Here is a 24,160-nt window from a genome sequence, read left to right as displayed (position 1 = left end):
TTTCAAGCAGAGCACATAGAGAACTGAGATGTTACAAGAAGGAGCTGGAAGACTAAAGGTGCCTTTTGTTATGTTAATGAGGTGACCTTTGGAAAGTGCCCCAGGATGCTGAATGGTAGCCAAAGAACCAAACAGGTGATTAGAGGGTTGGAACTTTCAGCTCCACCCCCTGACCTCAGAGGAGGGGAGAGGGCCCTGGAAACTGAATCAATTGTCAATGGTCAATGATTTAATCAATCATGCCTGTATAATAAAGCCTCCAGAAAAACCCAAAGGAGAGCTTCCAGGTTGGTGAATGCATGGAGGAACGGAGGGAATAGTTTGCCCGGTGAGAGCATGGTAGCTCTGTTTCTGAATTAAGTCATTAAGTCATATGGACCCTGCTTGGGCCCTAGCCCTTCTGTCTTGGTGGGGGGAGGGTTTTTTCCCCATTCGGGTGGGGTTCGGGCAGCCTAATAACGAAACTGAATCTGACATTGACAGAGCACAAGCTTTATTCAGTGGCCAAAGAATGGAGAAGCAGGAACTAAATTCACAGATCTACTTCTCACCCATGTGGCGAAAGAGATTTAATTTTAAAGAGTAAAGACAAAGGGAGGAGGAGTGAGGCCATTGATGGGGAGGCATATGTATTAGTCGACCAAGGAAGGGGCAGGGCTTTTTCCTAGGGAGTGGGGTGCCACCCCCTTTTTATCCTTTTTTGTTCCTGAATGTCTGGTCGTGGCCACTGGTAGGTGTGTCATATAATACACTAATGTGGTAAAAGCAGCATATAATGAGACTCAAGGTCAGTTGGAGGTCAGGTTTTGTGGCCACCTTGGTCCCAGCTGGTTCCATCTGTTTTTTGTTTGTTTGTTTGTTTGTTTGTAGCTTCTTTTCTTATCTCTGGACCCTTTAACTTAAAGATTTATGTTAACTCCTGCTAAGGGGCCTGGGGGTGGGGAGGTGTTGGCAGGTTTGAGGAAAGACCTGTAGCAACTCTGGCAACAGCTCCATGCTCTTTCCCCATACCTTGCCCTATTCATCTCTCCCATCTGGCTGTTTCTAAGTTTTGTATACATTCTTTCATAAAAAACCAGTAATCTAGTAAGTAAAATGTTTCTCTGAGTTCTGTGAGCTGCTCTAGCAAAATAACTGACCCAAGGAAGGGGTTGTTGGAAGCTCTAATCTATAGCTAGTTGGTCAGGAGCACAGGTGATAATCTGGATTTGCAATTGACATCTGCAGTTTAGGGGGGAGGGGCAGTTTTGTAGGACTAAGCCTGTGGAATCTGATGCTATCTCCAGGCAGATAGTGTCAGAATTGTGTTGAATTGTAGGACATCCAGCTGGTGTCTGAGAATTATTTTTGACGTGGACCCTCCACCACAGTGGAACTAGATAAGAATCTTTAAGCACTTAGAACAGTATTGTTACAAAGAAGTTCTCAACAGACCCTGGCTATTATGGCAGAGATAATTAGTGCTCAGGGCTTATTTGTTTTTTTCCATTGCAATTCCCAGCCTCCCTTGCAGTTAGTTTAAGGCCAGGTGCCTAATTATAGTCAATGAACTGTAGCAGAAGGACTGAGGCAGGTAAGAGCCAATGTGCCTTTGAGATCTCTCCTTCCCTGATGAAGAGAACTTGGAGACCATGAGCTCCCATTGGTAGAGCACCACCCCTGCCACATCAGGGTGCAATGAGGGTGACAAATTGTTGTGTTACATTACTGAGATTTCAAGGTTAATTCATTACCTTAAGATGTCTTCACTAGGTAAGGAAGACATAGGATTTTACTCTTAGAGTTTCTTTGCAAGTATTAATTCTAGATAATGACTAATAAAGTGTTAAAATGAGTAACTGACTTCTAGTTCTTCATAAGCAGAATTTAATCCCCTTGAGGGTAGGGCCTTTATCTATCTTATTTAACATTGAAACCCCAGTGCATAGAGTAGTGCTTGCTTGGCACATAATTAAGTGCTAAATACATCTTTTTGTGCAGGTACTGTGCCTTTTCAATATGCATAGCACTCTTCATACGTTGTATAGTGCTCAAGAAATTAAAACCATGGTCTTTACCCTCAAGGAGTATATAATCCAAATGAGGAGACAAATATACCTTTTCTTCCCTTGCCTCCTTCCCCCCTCACCCCCAGGTACACAAACCAATGACATTGCTGCTTCAACTAAAGACACCGTATTTAAATGCTACTTTATGCCATAGATGGAAGGTGTTCAGATAACAGAGTGCTCAGCAAGAGCAGCAAACAACAGGGACCTAAAGAAGAGATAGTATCTCAATAGAGAAAGAGAGACCCCGTGAGTGTAAGTGAGAGGTTAGTGGCATAGCTAGAGGAAAGACCCAGGATTCTGGATATGAGACTACAAATGTTGATGAGACAGAGCCAGGCTAGAAGAAAAATATGGGTGGAGAGGAGAAAGAAAAAAATTGGATGGTGGATGTCATGATAGGCCACCCAGACACCCCCCACTTCGGGACTTAAGCACTCACTCCTTCCTCCAGCCGCTGGGACGGTTGACTGCTGAAGACCCCTCCAGAAACAGCCCTCAGCTGAAGACAGCCGTCTGGGTCAAGGTCTCACCCTCTTTCCAGGGACAACCCATATCCAATGATTAATTGATGCTAAAATGCAAAGGCTGGGCCTCTTGCCTCAATGAAGGGTCCCAGCTCCAGGCATCCTGTGGGATTATAGAGGCCTCTGTTGTGACCTTATCACAGCCTGACGTTTGTCTCTTGCTCAGTCCTGCTTTCCTTACTTCCCTACAGGTATCACTTACGAAAGTAGGCTCCATACTTCCTGCGTGCAGATCTCCACCTCAAAAATCTTCTCAGGGACAGGCCGTAAGTTATGGACCATCACACAAGCCAGGAAGAGCTTAGACTTGTTGGAGTTGAGAAAACACTCACTAATGACTTCTGAGGAGGGGAATGAGAGTCTAGGAAGGATTCGGCTGGTGATGGGATGGAGGGTAGGTGGAGGCGAAGATCCTTCATTTGCAAGGGCAAGAATCACTTTGACAAAGTCTGCTCCACAGTCTATGAAGCCCTTCAGTGAAATTCCATTGTCTAGACCCCAGAATATTTTCCCAGAACGTGTCTAGAATTTCAAAGTTCACTCAGAACTCTGAGCTATATGTCTGATGAAAAAAAGGGAGTGAAATTCCTTCCTTGGCTCCACTTCAAGTAGGATCACCTGACTAGAGATAAGTGTGAGGAGTAGCCAGAGTTAAAGGTGAATGCTCCATTTCTTGAAGAAAATGTCAGCATTTTGTGACCTTTCTCAACATAGAATTGGGATTGTGAGGAAGTGAGCAATTGAAGGGAAGACAGCATCCTTATGTGGAGAGCTGACTACAGCTGCTCATTCTTACCACTCAGATCTTAGTGTTCCACAGTAGCACTGGTCATAGAATAAAAAACCAGCTGATAGGAATATTCTGCCAGGAGAGAGAGAGAAGCCAGGGGCAGACAGCCAAGACGAGCTAAGTCGACCTAAGAAGCTGTGGAAAATAGAGATCAATGAATATTGTTGATTGTTTGATGTGGTAACATTTTCAGGTACGATTTACGTAACATTTAGGATCCTTTCTCTACATTAATTAAAAGACATTTTCTCTCTTCCCAACTTTATTTTCATCTCTTACCTGTTGTTTTAAAGATGTTTGTAATGGCAGTGGGAGTACCAGAGTATCAGGCCTTCGAGAGTGATCGTTACTAGAATGATGCTCATTTCACAGAAACTATGTGCAGATCTAATAAATGGTATCAATGGAGTCTTGGAAAACTATTATTTTGATTGGGGCAGTTTTAGTAGTGTTGATTGAATATTTAAATAAGAACTTGGGGAAAGAAGTTAGCCATCCTAATGTTTTTATAATGGGGCCATTAGCTCAAGTGAGCTTGGCGTGCTGTCCTACTGATCGTAGGTGGATGGAGCAGATGTTGTAAAGGTGTAAATGTAGGGATTTATGGATTCAAACAAAAGAACAAAGATGGGACATCCTGAGGCAGGACGTGTGCAACGAGTGGTTTTGACACTAATGAGCCCAGTAAAATGGGCATTACCTGCTTTCTAACCTTATTCAACAAACATTTCTTAATCCTTTACCTGCGCCAAGCACTTCGTGGGAGTGTATTTGGCAAACTGATGAAAAATCAGAACTAGTAAGGCCTTCTGAAGTCAGAAAGATGAGGGAAAAGGTAGAAGAGACAAAGGGTTTGAGAAAGGACGGAAAGTTGGAATTAGGCAAATGAGGAGAGCTGAGTCTGGACGGAGTGGTCACTGTGAGAAGCAATTGCTCTGTCAGGTTCCCCTGTGAGTCCGTGGAGTCACCAGCTGGATCGGACGATCCTGCGACTTCTGGGAGCAGAGGCGTCTGTGACACATGGGACTTTGGCTAGTTCCTTAATCTCTCCATCCCCCGGTTCCTCATCTGTACAATGAAATTAATAACAGGCCCTCAGGGGATTGTTGCCAGAAGATAATAAAGTAATTCATCTGGAGTGCTCTGCACAGTGCCTTACACTCTGTCACGGTGCTCAAATAGGTTTGCATGTGCTGTATGACAGTGGACACACTGTGTATGGGCAGAGAGATCACTGGAGAAATGGAAAGGGCGCCAGTCCCTGGGATGTAGTCCTTTCAAATGTCTTCCCTCCCTGAGTTCCCTAGGGGATAAAAATAGAAAAATCACCCAGCATAGCAGCATGGGGAACAAAGACGGGATACATTCTCTTTGGAGTCATTCATCTGACCACAGACATCCATAGAGACATGCAATTTCTTTTCTCTTAAGTTTATAGCTTATGGAGTGTCTTAGCTTCTGATGGACTGCAGGTACCTTCTGGTGAGACTTAAGCAATTTTCTCAATTTTTGCTTAATAAGAATAATTCACTCTATGTGCTAAGTCTGCATAAATAGTTTCTGACAGATGAAACAATTTATAAATCCTCAAGAGTTTTTTTTATTATCCTTGAAAAAACCTTTACACTTACTGTGTACCCTGAGGGCCTGTTGTATGGAAAGATCTCTCACTCTAAAGAACAAAGGCAGGCGATGTTTTCTTAAAAAACAGGCATATCGTCCTGCTTGACTAAGGCTCCCTCTGATTCCAAACCTTGAAAATCCTGTTCAGTTTTAATATAAGTGCTCTAGCAAGGATAGGAATAAGCCAGATTCAGAGGATTTCCATGTCAGCAGTGCCGGATCCTTGCATGACCGGTGGCAAATGGCTTTTCTTCTTTTTCTTTCACCCTTGAAACCTCTGGCATATCTGAACTCTTGTTCTTGTGTCTTTTCTGGCCTTTGAGGATAACAGTGCAGCTGTGTGTTAAGCGAAGGTAAAACAGCCTTTAAAGGGTTATTCTGGTTTTCATAGGTTCCACATAAGAATAAGATAAAGAGAAGTGATTTAACGTGCCCCAAATGACAATATATTCTGACAGGAGAGCAGAATAGCTTATTTGGAGTTTTTCCTCATCCCTGTCTTAACTCCCATCTGACACACAAAAGCCAGTTGATAGAAGGGGTGCTTGCCTCCTGCTCTCTCTTCTTAGCTGGACACTTTGCTTTCTAGCTCTTCACCCATCTTATTCCATCTTCTGACGTTAGCGTGTGTAAGCCATGTAGAGGGCTGGAGGATATCTTTGTGCCCATCCCTGTGTATCAATTAATTTATTAAAGGCCCTAGGGAAAAACTTTTCAGAGACATGGTGTCGGGTGACAGTTCTCCATGAGCCTCTCACGTTTCTGCACATCTTGCAACAGAGATACCAACTGCCCTTTCTTCTGGGCTATCTTTCTAAGGATGTGTATAGAGTGGACAGCCTTGGGAAATAGAGCATCTCTCTCTAGAGCAAAGTACAGGCATGTTCCCTCCCCATTATAAAAGATTCAGGTTCCCTGAGCTCAAGGTTCCCCTCCTGTGGCATAACCCACTGCATGTACGGGTTTAGTATGGCTTTCCTCCCAGGGCCCTGGGGTTCAGTGACTAGCGTAGAAATGTTACTGCTCTTGCTGTGTATAATGAACTGTTCTGTGTCTCTGATCCAGGGGTCCTGTGTCATCTGCCGGCCTCCATGAAACTGTGGCAAGCTAACTTGTTGGTATGTACGTTAAAATCTCAGACCCATCTCAGTTCTTGACACATAGTTCCAAATTTAAAACAATCCTGAGAGATTTATTGATGTACAAAACCCCTGATGAGGATTCTTTTTTTAAAAATTAATTATTTAATTTTTATTTTTTATACAGTTTTAAAGGTTACTTTCCATTTACAGTTATTACAAAATATTGGCTATACTCCCTGTGTTGTATAATACATCCTTGGGCTTATCTTACACCCAATAGTTTGTACCTCCCACTTCCTCATCCCTATGGTGCCCCTTTCCTCCTCCCCACTGGTAACGACTGGTTTGTTCTCTATATCTGTGAGTCTGCTTCTTTTTGTTATATTTGCTAGTTTGTTGTATTTTTTAGATTCCACATGTAAGTGATGTCATACAGTATTCTGACAAGGATTCTTAGCGCGTTGACCACTGTGACACTACAGCAAACTGTTCAGCATGTCCCACTGCTTCCTCAAATTCTCAGAAACTCATGCTTTGTGTGTGTAACAATAGCTTCACTCAATCACCGTTCTTCTTGGATCATTATTTTAGAAACTTCTTAAAAATTGGCAAAAAAAGCATTTAACTCTCAGACCACTTTCTAAATATTATCAGATCTTTGATCTATGCACTGAGGATTGAGTTCCTGTAAATGGCTTGGACAAGTTGTGACTGGCAAAAACACAAAGGCTGTCTCTGTTCCCACTGTATAGATTGGCTCAGTCATTCAGACCCATTCATTTATTCAAATAAATTTATGCATTAACTTAAAAATATATTTCACAGAGTCAAGTAAGACAGGCACATTCCTGCCTTCTTGGAACTTGTAGGTTAATGTGAAATAAAATATTAAAAATATTTACATAAAATTATTTAATAAATCATAAATACTAGAAATGAAATAACTACTGTGAAGTACTATGAAGCATGATAAAGGATTTAATAGGGAATTTTTTTATTTTCTCAAATTTCAAATGTAGCATAGATTAGCAAATAACTCTGCTACAAAAGTACAAAACTTTTTGAACCGTTGAGATCTTTTTTCCTTCCTTTTTTTCTTGCAGATAAACAAGAAGTAAGAACTAAAATTTGTATGTTCTTTAAAATTTTACCCAAATAAAGTAACATTTCCCCCTGGATAAAGTGGATTTGGGGGAGGTTCCATGATTTCTTTTAAGAAAGAAGATGTTGCTCTATTGACAATCTTTAAGAATAAGTTGAAATTTGCTGGCCATTATGTAGAAGTTAGAAGCTGAAGGGAGCATGAGACAAAAAGAGGAACATTTCACTTCTCAAACGAATGAGGTAGACCTAAGACCCGAAAAAATTTTTTCACCTTTCCCAGCAACGTTTTATAACTATGTTAGGTGACTATAGCCTGTGATGATAAGCACCTAATCTGTTATATTTTAAAATAAGTCTTTTGAAATTATGAGAAGGGAGACACACATAAAACAGTTGTTATTTATAAACGTTTCCAATTAAAATTTCAGAAAAGCAGAAACTTGTAAAATTTTCTAGGCAGCTCTCACCTTCATTCAATTCACAGGCTGATTTGAGCAGAAAAACTGCAAAATGGCAGGATCACCCAGTATTCTGGAGCTGTATTCATATCTGTCTGTCTCTCTCTTTCTCTCTGCATGCATGTGATTTATATTTATCCTGAAAAATGGCAGGATCACCCAGTATTCTGGAGCTGTATTCGTATCTGTCTCTCTCTTTCTCTCTGCATGCATGTAATTTATATTTATCTCCCCAGTTTTCTGAATAATTCAAACATTGTGTTTTAATTTGTGAATTATTCCAAATAATGCAGATAATTGATTAAAATCTGTACTTTTGACTAGCGTTGGCAAGGTTTAATCATAAAATCCAAGATATAAAAGCTATTTTTAAATGGGAATGAAGAAAGCATGTGATAGGGATTTGACTGAGGAATGGTTAAAAAAAGAAGGTATTATTATGTTCATATAGATTAAAGGAATGTAATCCCATTGAAATTCTTCTTTTAAGGTGGTGCCAGAAAGGAATTTATTTTTCTTTGTAGTAATACTAGGACTTGAAATAACTTATCTACTAATTAGTTACTTCATGGGAAAGAAAAAACTCATTTGTGTTTGCATTACTAAACATGAAGGCAAAGAAGCCAAGATGTGGTAGACCAGTTCTCTTCATCTGTCAGCAATGGCAGATGTTTATCTCTGTTTTTCCCTGAATGCTGCATGAATATCTGGATGAGGCTGAGTTTCTGCCTAAGCAGGCAGAGCTGATCCTTGCATCCAGCAAACCACATTGCTCCAGCTATTGTTTCTGGCTTGGTAACCCTCATTACACTACCCGGCTCATTTTAGAAGGGATTGTTCAATATGATTGTCCCTTGCTCCTAAAAGCAATTACATTACAAACTGGTGTAAGATTTCTGGTTTCCTTTCAGAGCATTGGTAGGTGAGTGTGTTTGCTCCAATTCTATTGGTAGCACAAATGCCCTCTCATTCAACGTTTCAGTTTTATGAAACCTTCAACCCTGCCATCAAAGTCAAATAAAAGTTCAAAGCCTGAAACCCTTTCTTTCATTTCTTCATCCCTTTGAGGGAGGGACTCTTGGGATGAAGTACGGATGGGGGTAAAATGACTTTTTGTGTAAGAAGCAAGACTTCATTATATTGCCTGTGTTTGGAAATATCCATGTGGAGCTCAATTTATTTCTTCACATCTGACACTGACAGTTTCTGGCACATAATAGTAAAATTCCAGTGTTTCCTAAAAGATTCTTGGTAACTGGTTCTATTTTATCTGAATTATAGCTTATAAAATAATGTAAGCAACTAACTCATATCATATTAATAAAGGAAATTCTCCTGCTAGATCCAAGTCAGTATTACAAGTCTAAACAGAAGACAATTGTATTGGGTTTATAATGGAATTCTTAGTTCTATCTATTTCTATGAGAGTGGATCTCAGTGATGCTGCCTGGAGAATTTTGTATAGTGTAAGCCATTTGCATTTAATGACCATCGAAACTAAGGCAAATATTTTCTTCTTTAGGACGTTATCTTTCAAAAATTCCACTGACAATTTGAAGCATAGCAATTCAATGAGGGATTATAGAAGCCATACCTTGGGATGTGTTTTTAAGTGGGGTAGAATAAGGACTCTTGCTGGTCTGTATATCTCTCTATGTGTCCTAGGGTTATAAGTACAGAGATATTTACCTTAAGTACTGGGTTTTGGACTAGCTACATCGTAATCAGTTGGGTAAATTTAAAAATAATATAGATTTGACAAAAGTCCCAGGGATTCTTATTCAATTGGCCTGAAGCAAAGCTTTAGAATTAGTGTTATTTATAAGTATCTTACTCAATTTTAAGTTATGCCATGTTTGGGAAACAGTTTTTAAATCCATAAGCTACTTTACTTTTTCCTATAATGCTCTTTCATGAAGACATGAAGAAATAAAATAATAACTTGTGATGATGCCAAAATAAATGTCCCAGTGCTTTTGTCTGTTTGATTTTATCTTTTCAAAGAAAATGTTGTGGTAGGAAAACAGTAGGTTGTTTAGGAAGAAACAACTCAGGCAAACTTGTGTAATTTGTCAAATGTGTTTTAGGTACTCTTGGGCCCTATGGTTGCATAGGTGTCTGTACCAGTCAGGATAAATTAGGTTATACTGTAGAAATGAACAGACCCCAAATCTCAGTGGCTTAATATAGCAGTTTATTTACTACACATGCCACAGATCCATATGATCAACGGCAGCTTTGCTGCACAGCATTTTCTCTGGGGCTCAGGCTGACAGAGCAGCCTCTGTCTAGGACATGGCTGGTGACTGTGGAGAAGTAGCAAAGAAGGCACGGTGAGCCACCTGCAGGCTCTTAAAGCTTTTGCCCAGGGAAGGTCCCACAGCCATGCCTGAATTCCATGGGGAAAAGTGTAGAATCAATCCCCCAGTAGGAGGGGATAGCAAACATTTGAGAATCAGAGTGCACCACATAATTCTCTTTAGAAAATGAACAGTGCTGATCTTAAACCAACAGAAAACAAGTATTTATTGAGTACCTACCATGTTCCAGATACTGGGATATAACTGTAAATGGGAAACACAAAATCCCTGAACTCTTGGGGCTTTCATTGAAGGGGTGGGAGGAGGAATAAAACAAATATTTTTCTTTGAAGAAAAACAAAGCAGAATAGGAGACTAAGAGCAATGAGAGTGTTGGGAGTTCTATTTAGACAAAGTCATCAGGGGAGTGTCTTGTGAGATATTTGAGCATAAAATTGAGAGAAGAGAATGGACTCCATTCCAAGACCTGGGGGAGGAGACTTTGAGACAATGAGAGCAGCAATTGCAAAGGGCCTACAGCAGGAACATGTGTGGCCTGACAGGCACTACGAGAAGGTCAGAGTGAATAGACGCTTCCATTTCAAAAGGGAGAAATAGGAAAGAGAAAAGGGGTAAGAGGTCCCAAATAAGTCCAAACTACAAGGCAATTTCCATGAGATTTAAGGCTTAAGTACAGTCCTCTTTGACTTGATGCTCTGCCCTCCAGATCCAGGTGGGGCAAAGGTCCCACCTTCCAGACACTGGGGCAGAAGTTCCATCTTGTAGGCCCACTAGGAAAGCAGTCTTTCCCCTGAAGCTTTGGCAGGGCTGGGTGGGAACCCCAAGACGCTGGGCAACCCCACCCCCCATGGCTTTGAGCAGAGGCCGTCTGGCCTGTTGAAAGTGAGGTGATAGGCTCCCCTTTTGAAACCAAGGGGGTGGCCCTGATGATCTCTGAATTGCCTTCAGGGTTATTCTTTCCTTGTCTCGAAGAACGGTGCACATTCATAATCAAATAGTTCTAGGGTTCCATCTTGAGAAATTCCAGAAGTCCAACAGTCTGGTCTCCCTTCATCATTCCCATCTCCTTCCTCCTCAATTCAGACTGGAAGTTTTCCTGCTGGGGTTGCTGATGAAATCCATGGTGCACACACAAACCAATCTCTTTATCAGAGAGATGCTTGGCCACATCCTTAGTGTTCTCTCCCGAACACACTTTCTCAATTTTGCAATATGGGTAGGATGAGAAATTGTCAAATCTCTAAGTTCTGCTTCCTTTTTGCGTAACAATTCCATCTTTAAGTCATTTCTCTCTTCTCACATTTTCCTATAAGCATTCAGAAGGAGCCAGGCCTCACCAACACTTTGCTTAGAAATTGCTTTAGCTAAATATTCCATTTCATTGCCTGCAAGTTCTACCTTCCACAAAACACCAGAACAGGAGCACAATTCAGTCAAGTTATTAGACACTTTATTACAAGGATCACCTTTTTTCCAGTTTTCAATAACATGTTCTTCATTTCTGTCTGAGACCTCATCAGAATGGCCTGTATAGACCATATTTCTACCAACATTCTGGTCAGGATTACTCAGGTATTCTCGAGAAAATGTGAGGCTCTCTCTAGAGCTTTCCTCTCCTGAGCTCTTACCAGAATCACCCTCAATGGTCTGTTCATAGCAATGTAAGATTTTTCTAGCATGCACGTCAAAACTCTTCCAGCCTTCACTCCTTACCCAGTTCCCAAACTGCTTCCACACTTTTAAGTGTTTGTAATAGCAACACCTCACTCTCAGCACCAATTTCTCTCTTAGTCCATTCAAGCTAAGACAGACTACCATAGACTGAGTGGCTTATAGCAACATAAATAAGAAATTTATTTTTCACAATTCTGGAGACTAGAAAGTTCAAGATCAAGGCACAGACAGATTCTCTGATGAGGGCCCACTTCCTGGTTCACAGGCAGCCGACTTCTTGCTGTATCCTCACAGGCTGGAGAGCGTGAGGAAACTCTCTGAGGTCTCTTTTATAAGGGCAATAATCCAATGCATGACCTACTTATCTCCCAAAGGCCCTACCTCCTAATTCCATCGAAATGGGGTTTAGGATTTCAACATATGAATTTTGGAGGGACACAAACATTCAGTCAGTCTATAGCAAGGTCATTGGTCATTTTGGCAAAAGAGGTTTAAGTGACGTGATATAAGGATTAAAAACTTGACTTGAGCAATAATGGAGGCTGAGAATTTGGAGAGCAATTACAGACTCTTAAGAGGTTTTACTGTGAGTGGGAACAGTTGGCTAGGGTTCACTGCTTCGCAGTTATTTTTTTCCACTGTAATTGTACCATTTTACACGTTTGCCAGCAGTACTTTAAGAGTTCCAGTTTTTCCACATTTTTACCAACACTTGGTATGGCCAGCTTTTGTTAATTTTAGCCATTCTAATGAGTATATAGTTATATCTCATTGTGGTACTTCCCTGATGACTGATGATATTATTGATCATCATTTCATGTGCTTATTAGACGTTTGTATAGCTTCTTTTGTAAAGTAGCTCTTCCAATTTTCCATTTTCTTGTTGGGTTTTTAGTCTTTATCATTGAGTAGTAAGAGTGCTTTATGTATTCTGGATACAAGTCTTTGTCTGGTATCTGGCTTGCCAATAGTTTCTTTCATGCTCCATGACTTGCCTTTGTGTGTTCTCATTAGTGTCTTTCAGTAAGAAAAAGTTTTCAATTTTTGAAGAGTTCCAACTTATCTATTTTTCCCTCATGCTTCATACTTTCAATATTTTATCTAGGAAATATCTCCCTACCCCAATATTGCAGATTTTCTCTTATGCTTTCTTCTAGAAGTTTTCTCATTTTGTGTATTATATTTGTGTCTGTGACCCTTTTTTAGTTACATGTTGGGCATCATGTGATGTGAGGGTTGATATTCATTTTTTCCCTGTGGATAGCCATTTGATTCAGCAATGTTAGTTAAAAAAAAAATTTTTTTTTCCCATTGAATTGCATTGGCAACGTTGCCAAAAATCAATTGAATATACAAACTTGCTTTACTAAATTTTTGGGCAGTGATCGCTCATCCTCTCTTTTTTACTATATTTGAATAAGATTGGTGTGCTTTTTCTTTCTTCAATATTTTATAGAATTCACCAGTGAATTTATCTAGGCCTGGATTTTTTCTTCTTGGGAAGGTTTTGATAACAAAGTAAATTGCTTTAATACATATAGAGTTATTTATATCATTTATTTTTTCTTAAGTCAGTTTTGACATGTCATATTTTTTGGAAATGTATTTATTCATTTCAATATTCCTATTTTTTAGCATAAAGTTATTCATAGCATGGTCTTATTGTTCTTTAATATCTGTAGTGTTGATAACCCCTTTTTCATTACTAATATTGGTGATTTATATTATCTCTCTTTTTTTCTTGATCAATCTAGCTAGAGTTTTGTCAATTTTGTTGATCTTTTCAAAGAGACAGTTTTTGGGTTTGCTAAGCAGTTTCTCTATTGTCCATTTTCCATCTCATTGATTTCTGTTTTTATCTTTATTATTTCTTTCCTTCTACTTACTTGGGGTTTACTTTGCTCTCTTTTTCTTGTTTCTTGAAGTGAAACTTAGGTCTTTGCTTTTAGATCTTTCTTCTTTCTTATATAAAGCAACTTTTCCCTCTCACCACTGTTTTAGCAGCATCCCACAAATTTTGCAGTGTTGTATTTTCATTGTCATTCAATTCAAAATATTTTCTAACTATGCCTCTGATTTCATCTTTAACCTGTGACTGTTACTTAATTTCCAGATATATAGGATTTTCCTAAGATATGTTATTGATTTCTAATTTAATTCCTTTGTGGTCAGAGAATCACTTTGTATAATTTTGATCCTTTTAATTTTATAAAAACATGTTATATGGTCCCACTTATTGTCTATCTTTGTCAGCGTTCTATGCGCACTTAGGGAAAAAATATGTAGTATTCTCTAGTTTTTGAATGTAGTGTTCTATAAATTAGATCAAGATGGTTGATAGTGTTGTTCAGATCGTCTGTATCTGTACAAGGGTTTCATCTCATTGTTCTATCATTTGGTGAGAAATGGGTGTTAAAATCTCCCATACATCAGGGTTGAACCTGAGATTGTGCAGGTTCACACTGAGTATCTGAGCACGTTCCTCTCCAGCTCTCCCCTCTAGGATTCTCCTCTCACTCTCCAAATGGACACTCATTTTCCTCTGGCCAGAAATATGGGATATTTCTTGGAGTTTTGCCACTTACAGTATTGCTGCTGCTGTAGCACTCCAAGACCAGAGCCTGCCATGGGGGCAAAGCCACAAAAGAAAAGAGAACAAAATGAGAAACTTAATTTTGTCTACTTTTCAGAGTCTTCACGTTTTTTTGTATTTTGCCCAGAGTTTTTAGTCATAATCAGTGAGAGAAATGGGACATAGGTGGATGGAGCTCTTGTGGTATGCCAATATCAAAACATCCAAAAAGTTTCAGAAGTTTTATGTAGAAAAACTTTAGCCTTTTCACCAGGAATTCTGAATTTTTGTGTTTTTTCAATAAGGTCTTCTTTATCCCAAGAATATAAATAAATATATATATATTCTATCTTGTTTCTGATTTTTTTTTTTTTTTTTTTGGCTGTGCCATGTAGCATGTGGGATCTTAGTTCTCCGACCGGAGATCAAACCTGTGCTCCCTGCAATGGAAGTGTGGAGTCCTAACCACTGGACCGCCAGGGAATTACCTAGTCTATCTTGTTTCTGTTAGCACTTTCAAAGTTCTTTTGTTTGTTCATTTGTTTTGTTTTAAGCTTACTTATTAAGCCAACTAAAATTCATTTTTTAATGTTTTAGCATGGGATGAAACAGAGATCTAAATTTAATTTTTTTCACTTTGAATAGATGATCAAGTGTTCAAGCACCATTTATTGTATAGTACATCATTTTCCCACAAGAATTTGTTTCTGGATTGTCCATTCTATTCTGTTGATCATTTTGATTATTAATTTTCCAATATCTAGCATTATTACTTTAATCCTTTTTTGGTCATAATGTATATTATTCTTGTTTTATACTTAACTTGTAATTCAAGTTGAATTTTCAAAAATTGTCTGAAGTAGGAATCTAATCCTTTTTTAAAGGACAGTCAATTGTCCCAACACCACTTTTTGCATACTCCATCATATACACACACAAATAAATGTACTTCTGAATTCTAGATTCCCTATACTGTTCCATTGACCTATTTATCTATTGCTTTTCCAATATTTAGCAATACTGTGTTAAACCCTTTTTGATCATGATGTATATTATTGTTTTAATGAAGTTCTTCACTAAAAGTGCTAATATCTCCTACAACTGTGTATGGTGACAGATGTTAACTAGCCTTATTGTGGTGATCATTTTGTAATATATACCAATATTGAATCATTATATTGTATATCTGAAACTAAATAATGTTGTATGTGAATTATACCTCAACAAAAAAAATGCTAATATTAAATTTAGGGGGTTTGCAACTAGTTTTATAAGAGAAGATCTATTGCATTCTCTTCTTTCAGTATTCTGGTTCTGATTTTGTAGAATCCACCCATAAAATGTTCTGATCCTGGCTTTTGTCTATATTTTAGGTTTTGTCTATGCTGCTGGTCTATTCTGTTTTTAACTTCTTGAAGAAATCTTATTAATGTATATTTTTTCTGGAAGAGCCAATCATTCCAATTTAAAACATTACTTTGTATAAAAATGTTCTCTTATGTTTTAAAAAATTCTGGAATTTATAGTTTTGATCTCTTTATCATTCTAATGTTTTTTTTATTCTTGATCAGGTTACAAAAGGGCTGTTTATTGGTATTTTCAAAGAGGCAACTTTTGACTTTAAATATATGTTCTATTGTGCTTTTAATTAATTAATTTCTATTTCTGTCTTTTGACTCCTCTTATAGTTTCTTTGGGTGTGTTTTTTTCATTCTTTTTCTAGTTTATGTGGAATATATGGTTCATTTATATTTAATTTTTACTTTATTAAATACTTTTCAGCCTAGGTTTATTATTATTATTATCATTTTGTGTGTGTTTTTAAGTTTCAAAGTGGATAGATTTTCCTGTCTTGGCTTCTCTCCTTTTTCTATCCTTTAGGAGTTTCTTTTGTTTGTTTTGTTTTATTGCATTTTTTGTCTACTTTATACATATTTCTTGTCTACTTTTATTTCTGAAGTTTGTTAAAGTCTCCCAAATTAAGATACTTTTTTGTTGCTGAACTAGTCCTAGAGCATACATCCCAAAATACCTGTGGACTGCACTTTCCATAGCTTCCCATAGCCTCTGGAACCAGCTCAGAGTTCCAGAGGGAGAGAGCTAGGAAGACAATACGCAAAGGTCCTTAATGCAATGCCTGTTGCATCAGCTCTTTGCTTCCCTAGCGAGAGCCAAATCAGCAGTATTCTTGGCAAGGCAGACCCTTTCTCTGGAGGTAACTGTATGTAATTGATGAGCAAAGCAGTCTCTCTGTGTATGACATTATTTATAAGATTTCCTTGATGTGATGAAGGAAATTGGGAATTCCCTGGGGAAAGTCAGTGTATACACTCTGAGCACTCATTCACTTCCATAAGATACAAATATCTGAACTGTTAAACAACCAACTAATTTTGACAAGAGTACCTCCATTTCAGAGGAGGAAAGTCTGACTTGTAAAGAGACTGAAAATGTCATGGCTTCAGAGAAATATTTCCAAAGTAAATTAAAATTAAAGTTTATTATATTTCATAGAGTATTCTCTTATACACTAGATAACTTTATACTAGCAACCATCCTGTGACAAAAATTTAAAAAACATGACTATCATCACCATACTGATAATACCATTGAATACAAAGGATCCGAAGTGACTCATCCAAAGTTATACAACTAGCACGTGGTAACATCAGTATTGGAATACACATCTTAGGACAACACACATCTATTTCCTTCCACTTTATCATAGCAATCTCCTACAACCTAAAGACTCAATTTCCATGGGAAAGTTCTTGGATTCCAATTCACGTAGATGATGAAATTTGGGAAATGAGGAATTCCTCACCTGTAGTTGTTGAATAGATATCGGTTGATTTTAACAGAAATGTGCCAGATGTCTTCCAGTTTCCCTTCACCCTTTCTGCCACACTCTGCATACCAGGGGACTGACTTAAGCCTTAGCATCATGGGTTCACTTGCCCTCTGAGATCTGGTAGGGTTGACCAGTGGGAGAGCCAGCAGGAGACCTGAGGGAAGAGGAGAATGAGGTTTGGGCATTTATATCCATTTTCTCCCTGCAGGTTGATTTGGGCTGGCCATGTAACTTTAAGATCTTAGCTCTTGCAAAGGGTCTTCTTCACCCCCTTCTTTTCTCCCCTATTCTAGTAGCAATGTCCTCCCCTTGCCTTCTCAGGCCTAGGGTGAGTGTGGTTCCTTGGTGTTCCTTACCCCAAGTGCCACACCATCCCTTCTGGTTTCTCTATACCCTACTCACACCTTTGTAAAGGTGTCTTTTTTAAATGATCCACAAATTATCTGATTTAAATGTGCCAGCTGTTTCTTGCAAGGACCCTGACTGATATAGGAAACAAATTACTCTTAAAGTTTATAGTTTAAGTACAAAAAGATGGGGTAAAGAGATAAGTTTTCTAGCCAAGCCCAAAATTATTCATATACTAACATCTGATTACTACAGTTTTGGAAAGGAGTTGACTCTTTTAATACATGCTTCATTGGGGATTACACATTTTCTGGACCAAACTCATAATCAGATCCAAAGGATTTCTAATACTTTATATATAGTTAATTAAATTTAACAGTAACAGGAAAAAAAAGATAAAAGGAAACAACCCTTTCAGTTTCCAAAGCAGAGAGAAAAAACAGGGCACTGCTCCTAAATCACTCTGTTGCCATGCAAACTTCTTAGCCATACCACACTAAGACATCTCTTAGAAGAGTTAGAGTCTCCTGATTCTGATTCTTTGGCTATTTAAAGCAGGCATGGGGCACTGCAAGGGCTCACTTTCCAAAATTCAATGTAAGAAGAGAGCGGGAATGTTGATTACATGTGAACAGAGGGATTGAAACAATTTCCAGCAGGCGTCTATGTACACATGAGGATTCATACACACACACACACACACACACACACACACACACACACACACACACACACACACACACAGCCAGAAGGGCAAACCTGCAGAGAAAAAGGTATGATTGTCAGAATTCATTCTGGTGCTTGGGAACTAGACGGGACCAAAGGCTATTACTTTCCTTCTGAGCCAAAGCAGGGTGACATGCTGACATGTTCAGTATTTTCTGCCAGTTGGCCACAATTTGGGTGGGTGGGAAAATATACTTCATTCCTATTCTCCTCCCTTATCCCCTGCCATGGGTTAATTTTTAATATAATGCCATAAGGAATATTATAATTCAAAAAATAAGAAAGGAATCCAGCTACATAGTTGCTTAATCAACATAGAATAGGTTTCCACTGTCAAAGTCGAGTGAAGAGTGGAGCGTTATCCTCCAGTGGATTTGTTTTTGTTGTTTGTACAAGAATAAGGCTGAATACATTTCCATTTTTTGCATTTTAATGAGAAGGGGAACTGAAAACTAAAAATTTTGGCTGCAGCCACTGAGGGGTATGAGGTGGCACAAAATAATAGTGGGTTGTTCATACTAACAATTTTCAGTTTTGAAACAGTCCCTCTTGTCAGTCAAGGTAATGAGATAAAGTGGCCTACTAGATATTTAAGTTATAAAATTTGTGTCCTTGAACAATTATTGCAGGTTGCTAGTCTCTTGTCTTTGTTTTTAGCAATGTAATAGTATTTCTTCAGACACCAACTTAGGGGTACAGTTATGGCACAAATTAATAATAAAACAATTTGTGCATCAGTCCTTCTAGGTTTGGAACAAGGGAGATGAGAGTAAGCACTTAGAAACAAAAATGATTGTCAAAATTAACTTTTGTTTCCTAATTTCTCAAAGTGAGGATAAATAACTATACCTGAAGTGAAAGTTGATATATTGAGAACTGTAGGATTAAGCGTATTATTTAAAACTGTAACTGCAATGGCTTTTTGAATTTAAAATAGTCTGTATTTTTTTCAAACATCAAAGAAGAAGATGGCAAAGGAAGAAGATGCAAGACATTAAAAGCAGAAAAGATCATTGGTATGACAAAAAAATCTAATATATTAGTTTGATGATAAAAGTAAACGGCATAATGATCTACTAAATAAATAAAATGATGGGAGAAAATGTTACTATTATCAAGCAGAGGTGAATGCAAGCTGAAAGTCTTATGTTACTTAATGATGTAGGTTAAAATTTACAGAGAAGTTATAATTATTCCTTATAAGTAAAAATATGAATAAAATATAAAATTACTGAAGATAAATGATATATTTACAAAAACACAATAATAGTGAAAAGCAATGCATCGGTTTCTATACTTTATGGATAAAAAAGACAAAATTTAAATACAGAAGATTTGAATAGCAATATGTGTAATAGTATTTAATAGATACGTAGATGTCAAATATCAAACCCTGGAAACAAAGAAATGCATCAAGGGCTTCCCTGGTGGCGCAGTGGTTGAGAATCTGCCTGCTAATGCAGGGGACACCAGTTCGAGCCCTGGTCTGGGAAGATCCCACATGCCGTGGAGCAACTAGGCCCGTGAGCCACAACTACTGAGCCTGTGCTCCGCAACAAGAGAGGCCACGACAGTGAGAGGCCCACACACCGCGATGAAGACTGGACCCCGCTTGCTGCAACTAGAGAACTAGAGAAAGCCCTCGTACAGAAACGAAGACCCAACACAGCCAAAAATAAATAAATAAATAAATAAATAAATAAATAAATAATTTTAAAAAAATGTAATGCATCATTTTTTCAAGGACCCATAGATATTCACCGTTTGAAACAAAAAAAAAAACCCCAAAGTAGAAATACTATAAGCAACATTCTCTGACAAAAAATGCATTCAGTGCTAGAAACAAATAAGAAAATCAGAAACAAAACAAAAATTTTTTTTGTAAAATAGTTCTCAGGTTAAGTAAACAATAACATCACAGTTACAGAATATCTGAAAAATAACAGTGAGGGAAAAATTTTTAAACCATATACATTTATATTACTCGAAAAAGAAAAAGAATGGAAATAAGTGAATAAGGTGCCAGTTTAGCTAGAAAAATGAATCTAAAATAAACTTTAGAAAAACATAAGGAAGAAATTTTTTTAAATGAGAAGCAAAAATCCATAATGAGAAAAGTGATAGAAATTATAAATTAATTCAAGACTTGGTTCTGGAGGGAGGGGGTATCAAATACAATTAAATAAATAAATAATCCACCAATACTAAATATGAGCGAGACCAAAAGAGAGAGAAAAAACATGAATTCATAAAATATGCAAAGAAAAGCAGAAATGACTACAAATAATGAGAAAATCATCGTAAGAAAATATTTTGCACAATTTTATACTAATAACTTTTAAAACTGCATTTTTTTTTCTCAAGAAGAAATAGACTACAAATTGTGCAAGAAATTGTGAATGTTGTTAAAGTTTTCCAAAATGCTTCTGACACAGAAGGTATCTTTGGAAATTATTTTCATTCTTCCAAGAGCCAGATTACTCCAATGTGATTTGAATTTGTTCCAGAGCAACACAAAATAAGGAATTCACTTCATATTCTTTTATGACACTAGCATATGTGTGACAGTAACATTGAACAGATTCTCTTTTGTATCTCTCTCTCTTCCCTCTGTCTCTTCCCCTCTCTCTTTCCTCACAAAAACTGTGAATGATATATTAACAGAGAGAATTTAGCAGTACATCCAAAGAGTAATACAATATAACTGAGTGAGGTTAACTCCAAGAATGTATCCAATTCAGTATTGGCAAATACACTGATTTCTTTCAATCAGTCAAATCACAATAGATGCTAAAAATATTTGATTAAATTCAGGACTTTTCCTGACTTTAAAATATTGTTTTAAGTCTCCCAAAAACTATAAATAAGAAGATACTCTTTACATAATAATAATCCAAATTTGACAAAAAAGATAAGTATTGAAAATAGTAATAAAACATAAAATACAAAATATATTTGAATAAACTGATCAAGAAATAGTTTGCAGGTATATAAAAGAAAAATAAAATATTCTAAAGGACACTAAATATAATTTAATAAATGAAAATAGGTGCCATGTTTTTGGTTACCAATACTTAATATTTTACTATTATTTTATTCACTTTCCTCAAAATAATAACATTCATGTATTTTTATTCAATATTGAAGTACTATTTCTTTTTTGCTTTTTTTTAAAATATCTTTATTGTGTTAGTTTCTGCTGTACAACAAAGGGAATCAGCTATATGTATACATATATCCCCATATCCCCTTCCTCTTGTGATTCCCTCCCACCCTCCCTATCCCACCTCTCTAGGTGGTCACAAAGCACCGAGCTGATCTCCCTGTGCTATGTGGCTGCTTCCCACTAGCTATCTATTTTACATTTGGTAGTGTATACATGTCCATGCCACTCTCTCACTTCGTCCCTACTTACCCTTCCCTCTCCCCGTGTCCTCAAGTCCATTATCTACATCTGCGTATTTATTCCTATCCTGCCCCTAGGTTCTTCAGAATCTTTTTTTTTTTTTTTTAGATTCCATATATATGTGTTAGCATATGGTATTTGTTTTTCTCTTTCTGACTTGTGAAGTACTATTTCTTTAGAAGCTTTTGAACTATTCTAAAATTAATTTTTAAAATAGATAAATGAAAAAGCTAAGACAATTTGGAAGGATCAAAAAAAGAATTGTAAGAATACTTATCCTACTAGATCTTAAAATTTATGAATTACAATATCTAACACAAAACTGCTACAGGAGGCAGAAACAGTCTGAAATGAAACATAATAAAGCAGCCAGAAATAGACCCAAGGATATGTGGTAATTAAGTATATGATAAAGATGGCATTTCATATTGGTGAGATGATGAATAGAATTTCTGGTATATAACATTGGGATTACTGGCTAGACATTTGGGGGAAAGAAAGCTGAATCCCTTATGGTAAAATAACTTCTAGATGGATCCAAGATTTAAATGTGTATAAAAAAAGATAAAGAATGGAAAGAAACCAGAAACTACTAGAAGAAAATATGGGTGAGTAATTTTATAGTCTTAGAATGCAACAATCTTTCTAAGCAATATAAGTAATAAAAGATCCATAATTAAATTTTGATAAATTTGGTTACATAATAATGTAAAATTTCTCCACCATGAAATGTCTTTAAGTTAAATCAAAAACAAAATACAACCTGGGAAATATATGAGAAAGAGTTAATACACTTAATATATAAAGAGCTCTAGCATATCAATGAGGCAGTCAAACACTGTAACAGAAATATGGGTAAAAAAGTAATAGGTGGTTCACAAAAGGAGAAATGCAAGGGCTGACAAACATGTGGAAAATAGTCACTCTCACTAGTAGAGAAATGGAAAAGAAATTACATATATTATTTTTTGCTCATGAAATTAACAGATGTTTATGTGGCTGTAGGGAACACTGAGTTGTCCAGGTCTTATTGGTGTAAATGTAATTCTACAGATTTCTCTAAAGCAGTGTAGGAGTGAGTATATTAAATTAGATACCTTTGGCCTAACAACTCTACTTCTAGAAATGTATCCCAAGGAGATCATTGTGTAGGTTAAATTAGTATATATGAGGTTTTTCTTTAATGTGTATAAACAATCTGTAAATGTCTCTCAGTATGAAACTGATTCAATAAATTATAGTACAAATTATAGAACATCATATATCCAATAAAATAACAATATAGATCTGAATTTAATTATTCAGAAAGATGTTAATGACATTTTTTTGGTTGAGAATAGCAGGTTAAAAATAATAGGTAAAGAATAAACTGAAAATGAAATTATAAATAATAAGATCCATCTATGCAGATGTATGCATAGAAGTATACAAACATGTATTAGTTATATTTCCCTTGAATACAAGTGACAGAATCTCAGTCAAATTTAATTTAAGCAATCCAATCTATTTTTGGCTCAGATAGCTGAAAAGTATAGAGTCCTGGTTTGCTTCTAGGCACATCTTTTTCAGGGCTTCAGACAGGGTCATCAGGAAGAGCCAGTTTTTCCCTCTGTTTCCAAGTTTCTGCCCTTCCTCCTCTGTGGTGGTTTTATCTTCAGAACAATATCTCCCCTCATGGTGACAAGGAGGCTGCCACAGTTTTTGCCTCTCCTCCTCTCCATATCAGCACTGGCATGAAAGAAAGTCTTCTAATTACTCAGTTGAAAGCTCTAGGTTCATTGGGTCTGGCTGTTTAACTTAGGATGTGTGCTTATACCCAAACCAACACTGCGATCTAGAGAACGTGAGATTCTGATTGGCTTAGGCCTGTGTGCTCTGTCACACGTTCCACCATATCTCCACCATATCCATAGGTGATATAGGATAATACCTATAGCATGGGGCCTAAGAGTCAGATGGGGCAGGGGGAGAGAGGAGGAATCTCAGTTAAAGAAAACTGGTGGGATAATTATCTGGAGATGGGTAAGTGGATGCTGGGCCACTGAAAGAACAAAAGAAGTTTCTCCCTTCATGATGATGTTTCTGAACACTACTATTTTTTGTATTATTTGAGAATTTACAATTTTTAGTTAGCAAAACTATGAGAAACCATTAGCATGCATTCTTTTTATATTTAGATAAACAATAAATCTATTTTCAATATAAATAAAATACACAGATATTTGTTTTTCTTGTCCATGCTATTTTTGCTTTTTTGTATTTCTGCCTTGTCTTTCACTTATTTTTCTTTCCTATAAATCTATCAGTATTACTTCTTTCTATTATCTTTCATAGCTGTTATTCAGTCTTCCAAAGTCACAGGTAAAACAATCCATGCAAAAAGGGAAGGTATTTATCCTAGGAAGTATCTCAGAGAAAAAAGTGGAAAAGTAAAGAAATAGGTGGTAGTTCCTGAATGTTTGAAGAGGGTATTAGGGAACTCATTTTGAAGTTGTATTTGCAGAGCAAACATGATTTTTACTTTGCTTGGAAGTTTATATGTGGTGCTGGAGGAAAGGGTGGCTTTCTATAAGCCTACTTGATATGCCTTTGGTGAATGGTTAATTCAGATCAGTGCTTCAAAAACTTTG

General features: G+C 37.2%; 1 protein-coding gene across 8 annotated transcripts in view; it reads left to right on the top strand.

Moving 5' to 3' along the window:
• Positions 1–24,160, top strand: part of ZNF474 (zinc finger protein 474) — a 217,692-nt gene that overhangs the window by 88,664 nt on the left and 104,868 nt on the right. For 2 of the 8 annotated variants that reach the window (XM_082457877.1, XM_082457882.1), the window contains 2 exons: positions 6,054–6,106; positions 19,087–19,833. The exons of 1 other annotated variant lie outside the window; for it this stretch is intronic. In XM_082457877.1, coding sequence (XP_082314003.1) covers positions 6,054–6,106; positions 19,087–19,122 — 89 coding nt within the window. In that variant the 3' untranslated portion in view covers positions 19,123–19,833. Of the gene's footprint in view, positions 1–6,053; positions 6,107–14,594; positions 19,837–24,160 lie in introns of those variants that run through there. 5 more of the 8 variants (XM_082457886.1, XM_082457880.1, XM_082457878.1 and 2 more) reach the window with 4 other exon arrangements.

Source organism: Balaenoptera physalus (assembly GCF_965194825.1).
Source record: "Balaenoptera physalus genome assembly, chromosome: 3".
Taxonomy (NCBI): Eukaryota; Metazoa; Chordata; class Mammalia; order Artiodactyla; family Balaenopteridae; genus Balaenoptera; species Balaenoptera physalus.
This window is presented reverse-complemented; position numbering and strand designations above follow the sequence as displayed.